Source organism: Rattus norvegicus, chromosome 19 (genome assembly GCF_021556685.1).
Source record: "Rattus norvegicus strain SHRSP/BbbUtx chromosome 19, alternate assembly SHRSP_T2T, whole genome shotgun sequence".
In the NCBI taxonomy this organism is placed as follows: Eukaryota; Metazoa; Chordata; class Mammalia; order Rodentia; family Muridae; genus Rattus; species Rattus norvegicus.
This window is the reverse complement of record NC_141552.1, coordinates 49,113,196-49,135,269: the sequence shown is the minus strand read 5'-3', so window position 1 is coordinate 49,135,269 and position 22,074 is coordinate 49,113,196. Positions and strand designations below refer to the sequence as shown.

The 22,074-nt window shown below is 38.7% G+C and overlaps 1 protein-coding gene across 22 annotated transcripts in view; it reads right to left on the bottom strand.

Moving 5' to 3' along the window:
• The window catches only part of Nfatc3 (nuclear factor of activated T-cells 3), a 74,505-nt gene that overhangs the window by 15,967 nt on the left and 36,464 nt on the right, over positions 1-22,074 (bottom strand). For 12 of the 22 annotated variants that reach the window (XR_015643415.1, XR_015643418.1, XR_015643419.1 and 9 more), the window contains 6 exon segments: positions 20,420-20,619; positions 18,219-18,391; positions 15,438-15,578; positions 14,267-14,322; positions 13,004-13,130; positions 6,660-7,664 (listed from right to left, as the gene is read on the bottom strand). Coding sequence is in view for 16 of the 22 variants with exons in the window: in XM_087594868.1 (XP_087450994.1) it covers positions 6,660-7,664; positions 13,004-13,130; positions 14,267-14,322; positions 15,438-15,578; positions 18,219-18,391; positions 20,420-20,619 (1,702 nt within the window). In the remaining 6 variants the exon portion in view is untranslated. 22 annotated transcript variants of the gene reach the window in all.

Sequence of the window (22,074 nt, the reverse complement as noted above, 5' to 3'; positions counted from 1 at the left end):
CTGAAGAAAAAGACAATGTTTGGCTACTTCAGGAAGAAATGGGAGGGTTTGCGGAGTAAGAGAATGTTCCCATTTTTGCTTTGGGTTTAGCTGCTTTACATTAAGAAAAAACAACAACAAACAAAAACAGAAAAGAAAACAAAAAAACAAGCAGCACTGCAGGCTACAAAAGCACATAGTGGTAGAGCTGTGGGTGGACTTGTGGGCTACATGAGTTGGCCTTTCAGTGGCCTAACTCTCCAGTGCCTAGAGATGATCTCAGCATGACAGTGGCTGCTGTACATTGGCGGGCAGGAAGGTAGCCAAAAGCAGGGAGAGGGAAAGCACAGCCGGAAGAGACATGTAGCCAAAGGGGAAAAATCTTGACAACTTTAAATGCTACCCTGTTTTGTGTCTGGTATCTATGCAAGTTAGGAGAGTTACTGATCCTATGCTTTTTCATCCAGTGGCCTAGTTACATCCTCTCAAACCTGCTTATAACGAGTCCCTCTGTCTCTGAAGGTATTGCTCAAACCACACAAAGTTCCAAGGAGTTCAGTTCAACTACTTGGGATGGGCCAAAACCCTGAAAATTAGATAACTGAGAATTAGTTGGGATTTACCTAATGTGTACTTGATTCACTGTAACAGATGAGGCCAATTATGTTGGCATATCTTACAAAAGCAAAAGGCTTTTTTTTCCAGATTGGTTTCTCCTGATAATATTGCAAAAATTATCCTTAACAACTTTGATATCTCAATTCCTCACACTTGTTAAAACACTCTTTTTGGATTTTTCTGAGGGAGGGCAAACTCATAACTCATAACAAGTTGAAGAATGTTACTGCTGAATGCTCAGGTGTAAATGAGGTATCTCTTCTTGAGATTGTGTGTGTGTGTGTGTGTGTGTGTGTGTGTGTGTGTGTGTGTGAGAGAGAGAGAGAGAGAGAGAGAGAGAGAGAGAGAGAGAGAGAGAGAGAGCGCGAGCTTGCCTGAACGTCTGTATGATCCATGCATGCAGTGCTCCAGGAGCCCAGAAGAGGGCATCAGATCCTTTCCACCTGAGTTGAACCTGGGTTCTCTGGAAGTGCTTTTATCTCTCCAGCCTTCTTCAACCACACAGGAAATGTTACCAAAGGTATAAGAACAAAAGAACCTGGGAGCTGGAGAGATGGCTCAGTGGTTAAGAGCACTGACTGCTCTTCCAGAGGTCCTGAGTTTAATTCCCAGCAACCACATAGTGGCTTACAACCATCTGTAATGGAATCTGATGCCCTCTTCTGGTGTGTCTGAAGACAACGACAGCACTCATATATATAAAATAAATAACTAAATCTAAATGATCACAACAAATGAAAAAAATCCATCTAATTTGAAAAGATACAAATTGTAAAATAGAATAGCATAGCTTTTAAGAAACTGACTTTTCTATCTTACCTAGAGCAGACTTTACAAACCTACTCTTATGTTTACAGAATCCAGAATCTCAAGAAATGAATTAAAGCTGTTTTAGAAACTACTTAAAACACATGCAAACGTATTTAAATTTTATACAAAGCTAGATTCAAATTCCAGTCATAATATTTGTAGTCACAGAACACTGTAAGTATGCTTAGCTCTCTGATCAATGAATGAATTGGTATAGACCAATAAGCCTAATAATTTACATTTTATATCCTGTTATGAAAAAGGTTCCAACTGGGGCTGGAGAGGTGGCTGTGTAGTTAATAGCACTGCCTACTTTTCCAGAGGACTGGGGTTCAATTCCGAGCACACATATAGCAGCTCACAATTATCTGTAGCCCCAGTTGCAAGGAATGGAATGTGAGGATACCAGGGACACACTGTGGTACACAGACACACATGCAGACAAAACAATGCACACATACAAAAGTTAATTTTTTGATTTGTTTTGTTTTTTGAGACAGAGTCTCAATGTGTAGTTCTGGTGTCCTAGAATGCACTATGTAGCCCAGACCTTTTTCAGACTCAGATCTGGCTGCCTCTGCCTCTCCAGCACTGTGATTAAAAATGTGCATGCCACTATATGCAGCATTTTCTTTTTTTAAAGAGAGGGTACAATTAAATTGTTTTTCTGGAGATACATAAACTCACTTGAAATAACAATAAATATTTCTTCACTGGATCTAGAAGTTAATTTTGCTTTCTTTTTCTTCTTTTTTTCCTCCTTGCTTGCTTCCTTTCTCCCTTTTAGACAAGGTCTTTTTATTGTATAGCCCCGCTGTCCTGTAACTCATTATATAATGAACCAGGCTGGCAGAGATCCTTCTGCCTCTTCCTCCCAAACGCTGGGATTGAGGGTGTGTACGATCACACCCAGCTGAAACTACCTTTTCTTACTGCATATTCCAGGGTGCTAGAATCTTAAGGTTCTGAATCTTTTGCTATATATTCCCAGACTACTTTTCTTTTTCATTTTTTTAAAAGATTTATTTATTTATCATATGCAAGTACACTGTCACTGTCTTCAGACACACCAGAAGAGGGCATCGGATCCCATTACAGATGGTTGTGAGCCACCATGTGGTTGCTGGGAATTGAACTCATGACCTCTGGAAGAGCAGCTGGTGCTCTTAACCACTGAGCCATCTCTCCAGCCCCCGCAGCATTCTTTATTAGTTCTTCCACCTTTAAAAGTCTTCATCATAAATATGTTTGAAGGCTGATGATACATCGTAGCCAACAGAGGTCCTAGTATTTCAGTTAAAGGAAAAGTTCAATATTATCTACCCTCCTATAACCCCTAGAACTCATAAATGGAGTAATTATATATATCATTGATGATATCCCCTCCTTATTGGCTACATATGGCTTCCTTTATTATATAAATATAAACACTGCTTTATTATTTAAATTTTAAATAAAACATATTAAATATTAAATAAATTAAATGAGTATTAAATAAACTATTAAGTACATATTAAATAATTACCTAGGGTCAGCAAGATGGCTTAGAAGGTACTAGCTACCAAACTTGAGTTTGATTCCTGAAACCCATATGGTTGAAAGAGAACTGACTTCTATAACTTATTCTCTGACCTCTACAATCATTTCCAGGGACTTTCCTGTCCATATACATATACACAAATACATAAAAATGTAGTAAATGCAAGAAATACCAGCGAACCTACTATCCAATAAATGCACCAAAACACTGACCTTTCTACTCATCCTCCACAATAGTCTTCTATACCCCTTGTGTTTATTACTCCTTTGCTTTTAAAAGACATCTGTTAACCCAGGCATTGTCACAGACATTTATAATTTCAGCATTTGAAAGCCAGAGGTAGGATAGTTATGAATTCAAGATAAGCCTGGGCTGTAAGCAAGGTTCTACATTTAAACAACCAAGGAAAACAAACCCAGCAAGCACCTACTTGTCAACACTTAGTACATATAGAGCTGAAGCAGTGAGTGATATCTAGACTGTTAACTGTCAAATCAGCAACTGACCTACATTCAGGATCAGCATGTTGTTGCACAGAGCCAGCAAGTGGCAGTGGCAGTTTCACCACAGCAGCAGTCTGAACTATGTTAAATGTGCAGCCTCTTCTCTGATGGAAGAGCTGCAGCTGTTGTTCTGTTAATCTAAGAACAAAGGAAGACAAGTGGGAGGAAAAAACTAAAAGGATACTTGAAACAGAATTTAGCACAATCACAAATTAAAGGTCTGAACTAAAAGTCCAGTTTTATAATACTGCAGAGGAATTTTAATCCAGTAACATGGCTGCTCTGGCAAGGGACCACACACCTTTAATCCCTCTGGCTGGAAAACAAACATGCTCTTAGTACACACCTTTAATCTCAAACTGTGCAAGTGAGGCTAGTGTATAGAAGGGAGCAGTGATGTTTGAAAGTGACTTCTACTTGGAGGGCAGTTCTGTAAGTTCAGTCAGTTGAGTTTGGCAGTCTGCAGAGTTGAGCTGGGAGTCAGTGCAATGAGCGCAGTGCAGTGGACTTGAGTTTGTTCTTGACTTCAGGTCAGTTGGTGCAGAGGAGGCAATTTTACCAGGGCAGTTTTACAGAGAATGAGAAGGAGCCAGAAGATTAGATAGATAGCTACAGTTAGAGTGTGAGGCCAAGGAGAGCAATTCAGTCAGAAAGCTAGAAGAACCCAGTTTGAACCAGCTAGTCAGACATCAGAAAGAGCTTGAAAGGGTGGGTTTATTTAGCAGTAAGCTCCAAGATAATAATTACTTCAGATGAGTAAAAGATACCTTTACACAATAAAATAATCTTAATTTAAACATTTAAAATATAACTGTGATTATTTCTACATTATAAAAATCATGTTTTAATATATATCAATTGGTTCAAAATCTGGAGCACAATGCAGCATAACACAGGGGTTTGGGTTTTTCCCCCCCAAGTATTTTTGAATTTTTCAAGATAGGGTTTCTCTGTGTAGCCCTAACTATCCTGGAAGTCACCCTGTAGACCAGGCTGGCCTTAAAATCATAGAAAGGCTCAAAAAAATTCTATCTCCAGAGCAGACACATGGGACAGGTATAGAAGTGCACACCTTTCATCCCTCCTAGTAGCTGGGATGCAAAGGCAGGTGGATCTCTGCTCAAGGCTAGCACTCTTTATATAGTAAAATCCTGTCTTGAAAAACAACAGAAATTCACAGAAAAGCAAAACAAGAAGTCAACTGACAAATGGCTGGGAATTTGGCTCTACAGTAAAACACTAGCCTAGAATGTGCATCTGGAAAAAAATTCACTTGAAGAGTTTACAGCTCAGTATCTGCAGTGGCCAGAGTACTGGTTACTTTTTGCCCTCCAGTTATAGCTTGACATCAATCAACTTTTATCAAGTTCTTCAATATGTGGCAATGAGAAAATTCAATAGCCAGTCTGCCTTCTATGATGCTTCAATCTGGGAATGTTTTGTTTGTTATGTTTCTTTTTTTGGATTGTGGATTTTTTGTTTGTTTATTTGATACAGTTTCAAACTGTAGCCCAGGTTAGCCATCCTCTTTGAGGCTGAGGAAGGCCAGGTGGGGCTACATAGTGAGACCTTGTCTTATGTCTTAAGACAAATTAGCAAATAAAAATCCAATATAATTTATGAATACCTTTAGAAAAGCACCCCTACCACCCATATCATACTGAGAAGCAGCTTGTAATGGTATAAGAGCTAAGTCTAGAATAAACAAACCTGAATCTAGCCTGGGCTCAACTGCAATAACTACAACTGGTACATGTTATCACCTACTCAGAAGTAGCAGAATGGTAAGGACTGGATCAGACAACCAGAAATAGACAACAGAAAGATGCTACTTTGAGTTGCTCTAATATATATATATTTATTTATTTTATGTTTACAACAAAGACCTGGAATATCTCCCTCATGTCTTTGAAAACCATCTTCTACTCTACCATTTGTTCCCTTGCCAAAAAGTTACACTCTCCTTGGCAAATTTGCTTTTATTATGTCAGGTGCCCGTTGATTCAAATTTACTGAAAACATATATTCATCTTCAAATATCACTGACTTATGAAAACTTTGTGAAATCCTTCCTATGAAATCTGTCATACATATTTCTGCTAACCTTCCAACATGGATCTTTTATACTTGCGTTATAATAATTCTGACTGCCTATACCATATAATCAGATATTAGATGTGACTAGAAGGCCCCAGAAACGTACAGGTTACATATTGTCTTTTTTGCCCTATGTGCTTAGGACTTTACATTTAAATGTTTTTTTTTTAATTTTATTTTACATATATGAGTATTTTGCTTGCGTGTATGTCTGTGCATCACATACAGTACCTACAAAAACAAAAGGCGGCACTGGATCCTCTAGGATTGGAGTTACAGGTTATGAATGTCATGTGAGTATGTAGAGAGATTCTTCTGTGTACTGTTATGGAAACATCACCTGCCAATAAAAAGCTGATTGGCCAGTGAGCTGAGGCGGGAAATGGGAGGGGAGAGTTCCCATAGGGAGAGATGCACTCTGGGATAGAGTGAGATGTATGAAACTGAGAATTGGTAACCAGACACGTGGTAGACTTAAGCTAGAATGAATGGGTTAATTAAGTTATGAGCTAGTTGGGGAGACAACACTTCAGCCCTATGACCAGACATTACTGACAGCTTTTCCATTATGGATGGATCTAGTGCATCTATAAACCTGTAACAGGAGATAAGCAAGGTCTAGGTCAGTTCCTGATCCAGATAGCTGATCTAGAATTATTTTCCTAAGACAGATTAATATAGAATTAGAGAAAACTAAAATTCTATATCCAGTTCTAGAATCTTTAGGATTTTCACTAGATGATAGTACAGATAACTATATATGGTGTTACAGGTAACTTATGTGGTGACTCACTTTTGTCATTACAGCATTTAGGAGGCTGAGGAAGAAAGATCACCATATAGTTGAAGTCAGCCTGACCTGACATTGAGTTTTAGTTCTGCAAGAACCGAACCCCACCACCACCACCAATCCTATCCTAGGGGTCAATTTCTAATACTACATGGGTCTGGTGGTACATACTTATAATCTTAACACTTGGGAGGATCAGAAATTTAAGGTCACTCTCCATGATATAGTAAGTTCAAGGCCAGCTTAACTCAAAATATATAAACACACGCACATTCACAGAAGTAGGGTAAGTAGGGTGAGGTGGGGAGGAGATGGCACTTACCATCATCTAAAGTGATATCCTGTAGACCAATGGTTGCAAAGTTAGGTTCTTGATCTTCAGGTTCAGGTTTAATGCTCACAGCTGCACCACCAGGTGGAAACGATGCTGGGTCACACAAACTGTGACAAACTAAGGATGAAGGTACAGAAAGACCTCCTTGCCCTGTACTTTGTGCTTGAGTTGAGTGCTGTCCAGAATGCATTCTGGTAACTGGAGATGGTGATGAGGCAGTTCCTGAGCTAGGAGATTGGTAAGGCATAGACTGCAGCTGAGGGGACGGTGGCCCAGAAATCGGTGAACTAGAAAGAGCATGAGAGGCTGCTGGGGAAGCTGCTGTAGCAGACCCTGGATGTGAAGGACAATATGTGATAGGCTGTAAATGGGAAGAAGGCTGACCTGTGACCTGGGCTGCTACTGGAGAAGAAAGAGATCTTTGTCCTGCACTTGAACAATGGTATCCCATTGACTGCAGATGAGGTGGGGTTTGCACAGAATGAGGTGAATGAGCTAAAAGATGTCCTGTTGCATCTGAATTTGAAGAATGAAATGGTATTGGTGACAGTGGTTGACAGCCAAGATTTACTAAATTAGAAAGAGCTGCATCCTGCTGAAACAAAACTGGATCAAATTCTTGACTAGAGGCAGGATTCATAGGAAGACAAGTTGGACCATTATACATATTAGTTTGTATAGACTGATAGGAAGACCCCATAGGAGATGTTGGTGTAACTTGAAAAGGCTGGTGCATGACCGAAGATGGTATTATGTGCTGTTCTTTGCCAGCACCCTCATCCCTACATTGCAACTGTGGCAAATGGGTGGAGGTTATCATAGATGCATATGCTGGCTGCACTGGACAAATCAAGCTTCTTGGTGCAGACAATGCACTGTCATGGGGGTGCCCTGTATCTGAGGAAGGCCTCTGGGTCTGGGCAGAATGAGGCACAGGCAAGGATGGAACTGAAGACAAATCAGTATCTTCTCTTTGTTCTTGCTTCATCAAAACTGAAAAATAAAGGATTAAGACAAATGTTATTATATAGCTTACAAAATGATTATCACATAACCTAATTCTATAATTCTGGGATACATAACTATAACACAATGGGGATGAACTCAATGTCTTTACAAAAGAAAATTCATGTAAAATGTTTTATTTGTTGTAAACATACATGCATGTACACACACACACACACACACACACACACACACACACACACACACATTTTTAGTTTAGAAAAAATTACATTCATTCAGTTTGTGTGAGTGCAGATATATGCCAGGTGCATGTGTGGAGATCAGAGGACAGCTAGTGGGAGTTGGCTTTCTCCTTTTATTATTCAGGACCTAAGGAACCAACTTAGGTAGGTCATAAGGCTTAGCAGCAAGTGTCTTTACCAACTGACCCAGTTCACTAGTTGTTTTTATGGTTTTTGCAGGTTTTATATTATGTATATATTATCACTAAAACAACAACAACAACAACAAAAAAACCAAGCAAACAAACAAAAACAGACTTAAGCATAATTGCACACACCTTTAATCCCAACACTTCTGAGGCAGAGGCAAGCAGATCTCCTGAGTTTGGGGTCAGCCTGGTCTACATTGCAAGTTCTAGGCCAATCAGGGCTACTTATACTTAGTGAGAGACCCTGTCTCAAAAGCAAAGTAAATGACATTTATGTACAAAAATGCCATAAAGAGGGCTGGAGAGATGGCTCAGCGGTTAAGAACACTGACTGCTCTTCCAGAGGTCCTGAGTTCAAATCCCAGCAAACATATGGTGGCTCACAACCATCTGTAATGAGATCTGATGCCCTCTTCTGTTGTGTCTGAAGACAGCTACAGTGTATTCATATATAATAAATAAATAAAACTTTTAAAAAAGCCATAAAGAAACCTACTACTTTTATGTTAACTTAAAAATTAAATATGGAGGTGTTGAGGATTTGGCTCCTTAGGTAAAGTGATTGCTGCATAACTGTGAGGGCCTGAACCTGTGCAAACAAACAAACAAACAAATAAACAAACAGGTCAGGCCCTTTGTAACTGCAGTTCTGCTTCAGCAAATTGAGAGATGGTAGACCAGAGAATTCTAAAAGCTTATGAACCAGCTAGTCTGACATAAGCAGAGACTCTCTCTTAAACAAGATGGAAGGCAAGGACTGACATCTGAGAATGAGGTTGTCCTCTGACCTCCAAATATGGGGCACAGCAAGTACAATGCTTATGACACAAAAATTCATTTTTGGATGTGCACATATACATGAGAAGTGTTTAAAACATAATTTAAAAAGAGATTAATGGCTGAGCAGTGGTGGCACATGCTTTAATCCAAGTGCTCGGGAGACAAAGGCAGGCAGATCTCTGAGTTTGAGGTCAGCATGGTGGTCTACAGAGTCAATCCCAGGACAGCCAAGATTTCACAGAGAAACCCTGTCTCAAAAAAGAGGATGACTGCTAAAAAACAAACAAAAAAACAAACACGAAAAGTCATCAAAAATAATCCTGTGGCCTGTAAAGCACAGAATCTAGGATTCCCAATCTGAAACCTGCCTCTCATGTGGTAGGTTCGATCCTCTACCACTGTGCAGCTATTAAGAGAAAAACTGAGGAAGAGATGAGGGAGCACACACCTGTAATCCCAGTACTCAGCAGAACAAAGATAAAAGAGCAGCCTGGGCTATCAAGTCCCTGCCTAAAGAAAAACAACAACAAAACAAAAAATAGGAAAAAATAATGTAAAAACAAAAAACTACCAAAATCTCTAAGAAATCAATAAACAAATTAATTAATTAACACTACAATACACAAAACCAATACATAAGGCCATTCTTGGTGACACTCGCCTTTAATCCGAGCACTCAGGGGGCAGAGGCACATGGCTCTCTGATTTCCAAGTTAGAACCTATCTTAAAGGAAGAAAAAAAGAAAGGCTAGGAAAAGAAAAGGAAGAAAGGAGTGGGGGTGAGAAGAGAGAAGGCAGGCAGGATGGCCGACTACTCTCATTCCTTAACTCTGGTTAAGTGGAGACCTTGGTTATGTCACTGGTTGCTTACTGTGAATGAAAAAGGAGACAAGCCAACTGAATGTGGTAGGACATGCCTGTAACCCCAGGATGTAGTTAGTAAAGAAAGAAGAACCTGGAATTTAAGGCCATCCTTTGCTATTCAGCAAGTTTGAGGCTAAGGCTTGGTTCTATCTAGGCCAATCCAAAGTTCTTCTGGGACTCTACTGATTTTCATTTTGATATGTAATATCAATAGAATTACATCTTCATAGTATCCTCCCAATTCATGAGATGGTAATATCAAAGCAACATAGCCTCTCCTGTTTGCTTGCCTTTTAATTAATACCATTAGGAAGTAATCAACACCTCTAATTTGCTGATCATAGTGCTTATTTTTTGCAATTACAGAAGCACTCTTCCTTATTCAGGACAGAGATGAGTTTCATCACAGTACTGCTTTACCATCTGAGTGCAGCTGGGCATGATGGTGCACGCCTTTAATCTCAGCACTCAGGAAGAAGAAGCAGAGAGAGGCAGATCTTCTAGAGTTCCAAGCCAGTCAGCGATACACAATGAGACCAGCTCAAAAAAATGAAAACAAAACCAGCCAAAACAAACAAAAAACCAACCAGCAACAAAACCCCACAACCTAAAAGTAAACACACCCAGGAAAGCTGGGACCTACACATTCAGGAGTATGGGAATCAGAGCTGTTATCTTCTTCAGTCTATTCCAACCTCTAGTTTGCTCCAGTCAGGGTCTCATTACATGATATTCTTACCTGTCTTATTTTCTGAGATTGTGATTACATACATGTGCCACTATACCCATCTTCAACCTCTATATTTTAAAATCTTATTCCTTTTCACCTTCAGAAATCTGATATTCTTTTTTTTGTTTTGTTTTGAGAAAAGTTCTCACTATGTAGCTCTGGCTTTCCTGGATCACTATGTGGACCAGGTTGGCCTCAATGTAACAGAGATCTACCTTCCTCTACTTGGCAGAAATTGATATTCTTTATTTTTTAAATTTTTTATTATATATACATATACATACATATATATGCATAGACAGTCTCTCTCTCTCTCTCTCTCTCTCTCTCACACACACACACACACACACACACACACACACACACAAACAAAGGAATCAGATTTCATTACAGATGAGTTACCATGTGGGTGCTGGGAATTGAACTTAGAACCTCTGAAAGAGCAGTCAGTGGTCTTAACCACTAAGCCATCTCTCCAGCTTGAAATCTTATATTCTTTTTTTTTTTTTAAGGTTTATTTATTTTATATATAAGTACACTGTAGCTGTCTTCAGACACACCAGAAGAGGGCATCAGATCTCATTACAGATGGTTGTGAGCCACCATGTGGTTGCTGGGATTTGAACTCAGGACCTCTGGAAGAGTAGTCAGTACCCTGAGCCATCTCTCCAGCCCGAAATCTGATATCCTTTTTTTTTTTTTTTTCTTTTTTTTGGAGCTGGGGACAGAACCCAGGGCCTTGCGCTTGCTAGGCAAGCGCTCTACCACTGGGCTAAATCCCCAATCCCGAAATCTGATATTCTTAACCATCACTGATACTCAGTGATATTTAAAACACTTTTATTGTTTGATCACTTTTTAACTTCTGTGAGCTCCTGATACATAAATCTAACTCCCACATTACCTTCCTGCCTCTGCCTCAAAAGTGCTTGGATTAATTACAGGGAGTCCCAAGTAGTTCTGAAGATTGAACCCAGGGCTAGCGCATGTTAGTAAAAACAGCAGCAGCGACAAAACAACCCCCTCCACACACACACATACACCACCACCACCAAAAACCAGTCAACCAACCAACAACAAAAAGACACAACCTAAGAATAAAAGAGCTACATTCCCAAGCCCTGAATATGATGTCACCTCCCTGTTAATACATTGTGCCTTAAGTCTCATAAGATTCTATGATGCCATTACCCACAAGAGCTATATATGATTAAGATTTGAAAACAAGCCAGCTGTTTTGGTGCATGTCTTACAGGAGGCAGAGGCAGGAGGATTTCTGTGAGTTCAATACCAGCCTGGTCTACAGAGTGAGGTCCAAGACAGCTGGGACTACACAAAGAACAACAACAAACAACAAAACAAACAAACAACAAAAAATATTTGAAAATATAAAGTCTTTATAGACTATAAATTAAATATATAGTGAATAACCCTTAATAATTACTAATATTACATGGTAGCATATACCTATCATTTTAGCACTGAGGAGGATGAGATGGTCAGCCTGGGCTACAGAGCAAATCCCAGGCCAGCTACACAGTGAGCTCTTCCCTGTCTCAAAAAACAAAAACAAGGGGTTGGGGATTTAGCTCAGTGGTAGAGCGCTTGCCTAGCAAGCGCAAGGCCCTGGGTTCAGTCCCCAGCTCCAAAAAAAAAAAAAAAAAAAAAAAAAAAACTCTTCTAAATAAACAATCAAATAAAATGTTGACTTATTTCTTAGACTCTTCAAATACAAGGTAAAAAGTTTTTGCAAGAGGGACTGGAGAGATGGTTGTGGTTAAGAGCACAGGTTGCTCTTGGCAGAGAAATTGAGGTTCGATTCCTAGCACCCACATGGGGCTCAACCATCTGTAACTCCAGTTCCAAGGGATCCGAAGCCTCCTTCTGGCCTCTAACAACACCAGTATGCAAGTGGTACACAGACATCCATGCAGCCAAAACATTCATACATATAAGATAAAAATTTATATTAAATTTAAAAAGTTTCCTCTTGGAGAGAAAGGTTCATTACTATATCATCATCATCATCATCATCACCACCACCACCACCACCACCACCACCACCACCACTACTACCACCATCTGTGTAAATATTTGTTCTTTAACTATTTGACCATCAGTATATATTACTAAATGTAATACTTAGGTCATAATAAAAAAAAAACTGGAAAATTAAATAGCTTTAACTGTTGCGAAAAGAGGTATGGATACATTTTTGGTTAGTGGGTATCACAAAAAGAACTCTGACACTGACTTTATATCCTCCATAGCTCACAGGCTGGTACAATTGTGATTTGTCAAATGAAAATGCAACAAAAGCTAGGGAATGGTGGCTCATGCCTTTAATCCCAGCACTTGAGAGGTAGAGGCAGGCAGTTCTCTGAGTCCCAGGACAGCCTGGGCTACAGAGCAAGCTCCAAGACAGCCTGGGCTACACAGAGAACAACAACAAAACAACAACCACAAACAACAACAAAAATAGTATGTTGGCATTACATTAAACATTTTAATGCAAGATTCTTATCATAAAAGAAAAGTCTAAATCATCACAACCTCTTGTACCTGGTGTGTAAGTAAAACGTTGAGACTGGCTTTTTTTCCTCTTGCCATTGCAAAGATAAAAGTGCACCTGCACAGCAGATGTAACTGCTGGGTTATGATAGGGAGGAACTTCAAGGACAATATGACCCTAAGGAACAAGGAAAGCAAGACTGTGTTATACTCAGAACTAAAAATGAAATGCACCTGTCAAATTCAAAGCAATTCATGAAATTTAACTCTTAGTGCAGGGATTTCCCCATCACAGAAATTATGCACATAAACTAGTCAAATAAGTCATTTGGAGATTTATCTATACAAATATTTGTTGACAAAGACAAAAATTTTTAATCATTAAAGAAAAAATTGATTTTTACCCACACACTGTGTATCTAGTTAGAGCAAAAATAAAGACTTTAGGCTTGGTGATACATATTTGTAACCCAGTACTCAGCAGGTAGAAGTAGATAGATCACAAATTCAAGGCCAGCCTGAGCTACATTGTATACCTTTTAAATAAATAGGCTGGTCTTAAACTCAGAGATTAGTCTCCCTCTGACTCCGGAGTGCTGGGAATAAAGGCATGCCCTACCACAGCCTGGCTTGTTTATTTTCCTTAATCTTTAATTTGAATACCAGAAAAATATCACACTTTTAAGCTAATAAAAACTAGTTTCGGGGCTGGGGATTTAGCTCAGTGGTAGAGCGCTTACCTAGGAAGCGCAAGGCCCTGGGTTCGGTCCCCAGCTCCGAAAAAAAAGAACCAAAAAAAAAAAAAAAAACTAGTTTCTTTTTCTCATTATTCTTTTCCATACTATAAAGTTGCATTATTCAATTTTCTCCTAAGTTTCTTAAACACTGTTTTCTTTTGGGGGTTGGGGGGGAAATAAGAGTCTCACTATCAAGACTAGAATGGTTTTCAATTCACACACAAATACCTACCTCTATCTCCCATGTTCTGGGATTAAAGGTATATGTCACCATGCCTGTCTTTAAATACTACATTTTTTTAAAAGAATTATATATTTTTAAAATTTTATGGGTATAAATGCTTGCCTGCATATATGTATTATGTATCATGCATGTGTGCCTGGTTTCTGAGGAGATCAGAAATGGAGATTAGATGCCCTGGAACTGCAGTTACAGATGGTTGTAAACCATCATGTGAGCACTAGGAACTGAACCCAGGTCCTCTGCAAGAGAAACAAGTACTCTTAACCACTGAGCCATTTCTCCAGCTCCTTTAAATACTTCTTACTAATTAAATAATTAAGGTAAATTTCTTACCCCTTGACATTTTTCTCTGATTATTTTTCCTTCAGCCTCCCAATGAGGTCTTCCATCTATTGAAAGAAAAAAATTTACAGTTAAAAGCAATTTAAGTTTGAAAAATTAATTTGAAAATCTAATCTGTGTAGTATCACAAATTACTGGCAGGGAGAATTTTTTTTTTTTTTTTAAATCACAGAGTTCTAACTAAAAAAGAAGAAAATGTAAAACATAATGAAAGAATAACATTAGGCTGCCCAGGTTAACAGCTAGCTAGTGAGGAATTTTTCTTTCCCCTCTGCCCCAAAGTGACATTGATCCCTGGCCTCTAAAATATGCACAAAAAAAAACCCCATAAACCACGCATAACCTCAAAACACATGCATTCAAACACGAAGAGAAAAATGATCTTAAATAAAACTAAAGAAAAGCCAAGGTGTTCAATGTGGAGGCAGATGGCTGATATTCCAGCCTTGAAAGCAGAGGGCAGCAGGATCAGTTTAAGGACTGATTTCAAGACCAAGTCAGTAGTGGTGGTGCGCACCTTTAATTCCAGCATTCTGGAGGCAGAAGCAGGGGGATCTCTCAGTTCAAGGTCAGCCTGGTTTACAGAGTGAGTTCAATGACAACCAGGGCTACACAGAGAAATTCTATCTTGAAAAACAAAACAAAAAAAACAAAACAAAACCAACCAACCAACCGAAAGTATTTAGACCATATCTTACAAATTTTATCCCTATACAATTTAGTTAGGTTATTCACAGGGTTGTACAGCCAACTGCTAACTGCAGACCCTTTTTACAGTCTCTCGTCACTTCCTGCATAACTGCAAAGCCCTAAATCTAGTTCCTATGTCTATGAATTTCTTACTCTATGTATGCTGTTATGGCTTCCCCTTTTTTTTTTCTTGGAGCTGGGGATCGAACCCAGGGCCTTGTGCTTCCTAGGCAAGTGCTCTACCACTGAGCTAAATCCCCAACCCCTGGGTGAATTATTTTTAATGTCATTAAAGAGAATTTAACATTTACATGTAAATTTAGTAACTAAGTTTTCAATAAAACCCAGTGCTTAGATGATACCTATAACTTTATGAAGACTATTTGGTGATTAATATAACTGAAATATCTACATAATTTATTTCCTTCTTTTATCACTTAGACTGAGTTAATTTGTATTTTATATTATTTACCTTGTCCTTTTTCAAGAAAAATGATTTTGGATTCTGGAAGAAAATTAGATCCAGTCACAATCATTTCGTGGCCTCCATTGACAGAGCAGCTGTTGATACTGTACTTCTCAATGTGAGGGAGCTCTTGAGCAGATCGCTGAGCTGTTTTTAAGAGTTAAGAAAAAATATTATTTTAAAATATTTCACACATTCAAGATATGCCCAAACTATAAAATAAACACTGGGATTAATTTATCTAGACTTTTAAAAAAAATCGAGACACTAGTAACAATTCTTATTAAAAGAGCTAAAATGTTTAGAAATAAGAGAGTTATACTGAATTGATATAAAATTATTTTAGACTACAACTACAAAAAAATTTGATAAAGAGAAATTAATGTCTTTAACTGATGCATTGGCTCTTATACACTTACTTAATATTTTGTTTTTAACTCGAGTGTATGCCACCCATAGAACTGTTAAAATTTACAAATCTAGTTATAAGAATCAAGCCCAAAATATATAATTAAAATATGAGCAATTAAGAGAAGACAAGTATCAGGGTTGGGGATTTAGCTCAGTGGTAGAGCGCTTGCCTAGCAAGCACAAGGCCCTGGGTTCGGTCCCCAGCTCTGGAAAAAAAAGAAAAAAGGAAAAAAAAAAAAAAAAAAAAAAAAAAGAGAAGACAAGTATCTAAGTAACTCCTATATGAGGACAAGCAACTCTTTCTCAGATCATCACATTAGACTTCTCCATAGAAGTCTAATCTTTTAGACATTTTTTAAAATAAATAACTAAAACAAAATGGAACACATATTTTACTATTCAATCTCTAAAAGCAACAATGACTTTCTGCAATGACTACATTTTTCTACTTCCACAGGATTTCAGGAACATAATCTGATCCTCCGTTTCTTTTCTTCTTTCCTTTTTACTTATTTGTTTGTTTGTTTATATCTCAATATTTTATATTGTAGCCTTGGCTGTAAACCAGGCTGGCCTGAAACTCCTCCCACATCTGACCCCCAAATCCTGGAACTAAAGGTGTGCCCCACCACACCTGGCTATAACCTGACTTCTAATGTACAGTGTCACTTAGTTTTTAATTCCACCCTTTTCCTGCTACTTTCTGTTCTTTTTTTTTTTCTTTTTCTTTTTTCTTTTTTTCGGAGCTGGGGACTGAACCCAGGGCCTTGCGCTTGCTTACTTTCTGTTCTTAACTGCTAATAACATAGTCCCCCGTCCCCCCCCACCACACACACACACACACACACTCTTTTTTGAGTCAGAGTCCACATTGGTCTTGAACTTCATCTGTAGTCAAGAGTACCTTAAACTCCTGATCCTCCTGCCTTTACCTCCCAAGTGCTAGAATTACAGACACATGTCCCTAAACCCACTATAAATTCTGTACCATATACCCATATTACTTTTTAAAATATCCAAACTTGTTCTTTTTTTTTATTTGTCTGTTTATTTATTTAATGTATGTATGTACACTGTAGCTGTCTTCAGACACACCAGAGGAGGGCATCAGATCCCATTACAGATGGTTGTGAGCCACCATGTGGTTGCTGGGAATTGAACTCAGAACCTCTGGAAGAGCAGCTAGTGCTCTTAACCACTGAGCCATGTCTCCAGCCCTCCAAACTTGTTCTATAGTAAACTATATCACCAAGATTTTTTCAGGCATTCTTACATTCACTTGGGAGATGATAAAAATATAGCTCTGATTCAGCAACTAGCAAACAGACACAAAGGAAGATTTTATAATTACATGTGATCTCAAATTAAGAGTACAAGTAGCGGGCTGGAGAGATGGCTCAGCGGTTAAGAGCACCTGACTGTTCTTCCAGAGGTCATGAGTTCAATTCCCAGCAACCACATGGTGGCTCACAACCATCTGTAAAGAGATCCGATGCCCTCTTCTGGTGTATCTGAAGACAGCTACAGTGTACTTATATATAATAAATGAATAAATCTTTAAAAAAAAAAAAAAGAGTACAAGTAGCTTGGGTGGGGATGTAGTTCAGTTGGTAAGTTGCTGCCCCAGACCCTGGATTTGATCCACACAAACCTGGCATGGTGATGCATTCCTATAATCCCTGCACTTGAGACCTGTAGTCAGAAGTACACAAATTCAAGGTAATATTTAGCTATTGTAGTAAATTTGAGGCCAGCATGACATATACGAGATTTTATATTGCAAAATAAAAGGCAGGGACTGCTGAGTTGGCTCAGTGTTTAAGAGCACTTGTTGTAAACCCAGCACTGTGATGATACACGCCTTTAATCTCAGTCTCAAAAGGCAGAAGCAGTTGGGTCTCTATGAATTCAAGGTCAGATTTATCTACCTAGAGACAGTTCCAGGCCAGCCAGTGTTACACTGTGAGACCTTGTCTCCAACTAACCAACTCCATTATTATTCAGCTGAGGGGTAAGCCTGCAAAACAGAATTCTATTATATTAAGGTTAACACCTAAAAGATAATCAAGTGACAACTAAAAGCATCAAGATCATAGCTTTAGCTTTAGCTTTAAACATACAGAACAGGGAGGGAGGCAGAGAAGAGGAAAAAAGCTTCTCTACGGTCGCACAGCTGCTAGAATCAACCTACAGTGAGAAGTCATTTCTAACCTAAAATTAACACTCTTTTCACCTTGTTAGCTTATTTTCATATCAGGAAAACAAACCAGCAACTCACACTCAATAGCTCAGTCGGTATTTTTAATATATATCCTATTTTAATTAAAAAATTACAAAATTTACATCAAAGCCTTTAAAGATTATAAACTCACTTACAGCACTCAACAGGAATAGATGCTATCTGTAGAGAAAGGACTTTTCCACTGGGCTGTGGGATGTGCACACGAAATACAAGTCGGACTCTAGTATTCTTTCTGCCAATATCAGTTTCTCCTTTTCGAAGTTCTATATCTGAATTGCGGAGTTTCAAAATACCTGCACAGTCGATACTAGAAAAAGACAATACATTTTTAATTTCATTATTCAGAAACTGGTTCTGAACAACTCAACAGCATAGATATACACTGTCAATTTGTCAGGTCATGCACACCTATAATCCCAGCACTTGAAAGGTAGAGAGAGGCAGAAGGATCAAGAGTTTCAGGTCAGCCTCAGCTATATAGCAAGTTCAAGGCCAAAACGGGTTATAAGAGGCTGTCACAAAACAACAAAAAATTTCCAGAAAGAACTCTGTACTCTAATTAGGTGAAAAATTTGGGGTGGGTATGGTAGCACATTCTAATAATCCCAATACTTGGGAGATACTTGATGATTGCCTTAAGTAAGGCCAATCTGGGCCTATAAACAAAAATAAGGGGCTGTGCTTAAGGGGTATACTGTTCATGCAGAACACTCGAGTTTGGTTCCTAGTACCAGGCAATTCACAACTGCTTATAACACTAGTTTGACACAGTCGTCTGATCTTCTTGGGCACTGTACGTACATGGTGCACATACATACACACAAATAAAAAAATTATACACAAAAAATAAAAATTAAAGACAGACAGACAGATGGTTCAGAAGTTATGAGCATTTGTTCTTGCAGAAGACTTAAGTTTGATTCCTAGTTTCCACAAGGTAGCTCACAGCTGTCCATAGATAACTCCAGTTCCAGAACACATGATACAGATATACATCTGAGCAAAACAACCATACACACAAAATAAATAAATCTTTTTTTTTTTTCTTTTTTTTTTCGGAGCTGGGGACCAAACCCAGGGCCTTGCGCTTGCTAGGCAAGCGCTCTACCACTGAGCTAAATCCCCAACCCCTATAAATAAATCTTAAAGAGGATTTTTTAAATAAATAAGTTTAAATATTGTAATTAGGCAGAGAAATTGTTCAGCAGTTAAGAGTACTAACTACTCTTCCAAAGGACCCAGGTTCAATTCACAACAACCACACGGCAGCTAACAATCATCTGTAACTCTAGCTACAGGGGATTGGAGCCCTTTTTTTATTCTCCTTGGACACCAGCCATCATGCACATGATGCATATGGGCACTCGTGTGTGTGTGTGTGTGTGTGTGTGTGTGTGTGTGTGTGTGTGTGTGTAAAATACCTATTCATGCACATAATGAAAATCTTTAAAAAAGTTTTAAATTTTAAAGTGATTTAAAAACAAGAATAGAAACATGTATGATTCTTTAAATGTATGATTATTAAAACTAAGAAATGCAAAAAAAACCAAACAAAACAAAAACCATATAAACCCACAAAAACACTCATATTTAGCAATGAAAATACATATTAAATTTTGTTTAAAAGGGGCTAGAGAGATGGCTCAGCAGTTAAGAGCACTGACTGGGGGTTGGGGATTTAGCTCAGTGGTAGAGCGCTTGCCTAGGAAGTGCAAGGTCCTGGGTTCGGTCCCCAGCTCCGGAAAAAAAACAACCAAAAAAAAAAAAAAAAAAAAAAAAAAGAGCACTGACTGTTCTTCCAAGGTCCTTAGTTCAATTCCCAGCAACCACATGGTGGGTCACAACCATCTATAATAGAATCTGATGCTCTCTTCTGGTATGTCTGAAGACAGCTACAGTATGTATGTATGTATATATATATATATATATATATATATATATATATATATATATATATATATATATATATATATAAATTTTAAAGCCAAACCAACCATGTAGTTTTCTGAGAATTGATTTTGATGTTCATGCACATGATTGCAGGTGCCTGTGGTAGCTATGGGTATCAGAGATCCTAGGAGCTAGAATCATAGGCAATTGTCTGTTGCCTGATGAGGGGCCTGAGAACCAAACACTAGTCCTCTGGAAGAAGAATATGGGATTTTAACCGCTGAACTTGCTCATTTACAAAGGTTTTAAGTTACCTGGCTAGAGGCAGAGGCAGGTAGATCTGTGAGTTTGAGGCCAGCAGGGTCTACATAGTGAGTTCTAGGACAACCAGAGCTACATATCGAGACCCCATCTCAAAACAAAACAACCCAAAGCCAAAAAATACCTTGCTGACATATTATTTTCAGGTAGAAGTGGGATTTCCAGAACTTTTGTGCTGGCGATTATTATCTCTTGACTTGCAGTAGCAACTGTCTTTCCAGTAATGCGATGCACCTGGTAAAATGCGTGAGGTCGTAAATATCTATCATCGGCTGTTCCAATAAACATCTGTAGATTTATTGGCTTTTCACTATAGCCCAGGAGCTAAATGATAAGAAGAAACACAAGAAAGTATACCTCATTATCCAGGCATTTTAAAATAAGCTTATAAATCTAATATCACATACTAAAAAAAGTATTATTACATAAAAGTATTATTACAAAACAGACAGTAGAAGTAACCCATGAGAGTTTGACCATGCTTCAATGAGTATATGGAGAACACAAAATGGATTTGTTTTTTCCTCTTTTTCTTGTGTGGGGGATGTGGGGGTGTTGACAAAAAGGATGGGGAGTGGACATAGAGGACTGGGAAGTGAGCATGTTCAGGGTATATGGATGTGAAATGTTTAAAAAACCAATAAAGATTATGTTGGAAAAAACCCATGAAAAGCCCTCCAAATTTTTTTTTTTAATTTTCTTCTACATACTTGAGAGTTTTGCCTGCATGCATGCCTGTGCATGACTTGTGTGCCTGGTGTCCTGAGAGAACAAGAGGGTTGTTGTGCTTTGCTCCGGAGTAATCTGTATTTTGATGCTAATTCCACTGCCCCCAAGGACAGCAGCCTAGTCAAGAACTCAGGAATCAGGTGATTTCACCAAAACCTCCCCATTGAATTTGTAAAATACAGGTGAGAGGCAGGTACAAGTCAGAAGGAGGCCTGTCATTGGATGAGAAGGAAGGATGGGTGGGAGAGAAGTTTGAAGGAAGAGGAGGAGATTGGAACGAAAAGGAAACAGGAGGGAGAGAGAAGGGGAGAAGCCGTGGCAGGACAATGGAGGCTGATGTAAAGATCTTGCTCTGTGTATTTACAGGTTGTTATCAATGTTCCTAAGGAATGGATGGTACCGGCTTTTTTTATGTTTACATGGGCAATTATATCTTATCAACTGGATCTAAGATTATTGTGTTGTGGGTTCTTTTATGTGAGGGTCTGAGTATAGGAAAGTGTGCGTCGGCTGTAGACACGGGGCCGCCACTGCCAATTTGGCTTCTAACTGCCAGTATCATGGTGCATGCCTTTAATTCCAGCACTTGAACCAGAGGCAATCTGATCTGTTTTAGAACCAAGATATATAGCACCCAAGGTTGTCTTCTGGCCTCCAAACAAATATGTGCATACAAAAATACACAAAGACAAGGGTTGGGGATTTAGCTCAGTGGTAGAGCGCTTGCCTAGGAAGCGCAAGGCCCTGGGTTCGGTCCCCAGCTCCGAAAAAAAAGAACCAAAAAAAAAAAAAAAGAAAGAAAGAAAAAGAAAGAGATGGCCCTTCTGGGATGGATAAAGCGATTGCCAGTCACCAAGCGGGATTTCTGGAATTCACATGATATAAGGCAAGAACCAACTCCAGAAAGTTGTACATACAACTGTGAGAGGAGTGGGAGAGAGGAAAAGCAAATAAACACAATACAACTTAAAAAAAATACACAAAGACAAAAGACTGCATGTATTCACATAATTAAAAATAAGGATATATTTTTCTGGTGCAGGAAAATGA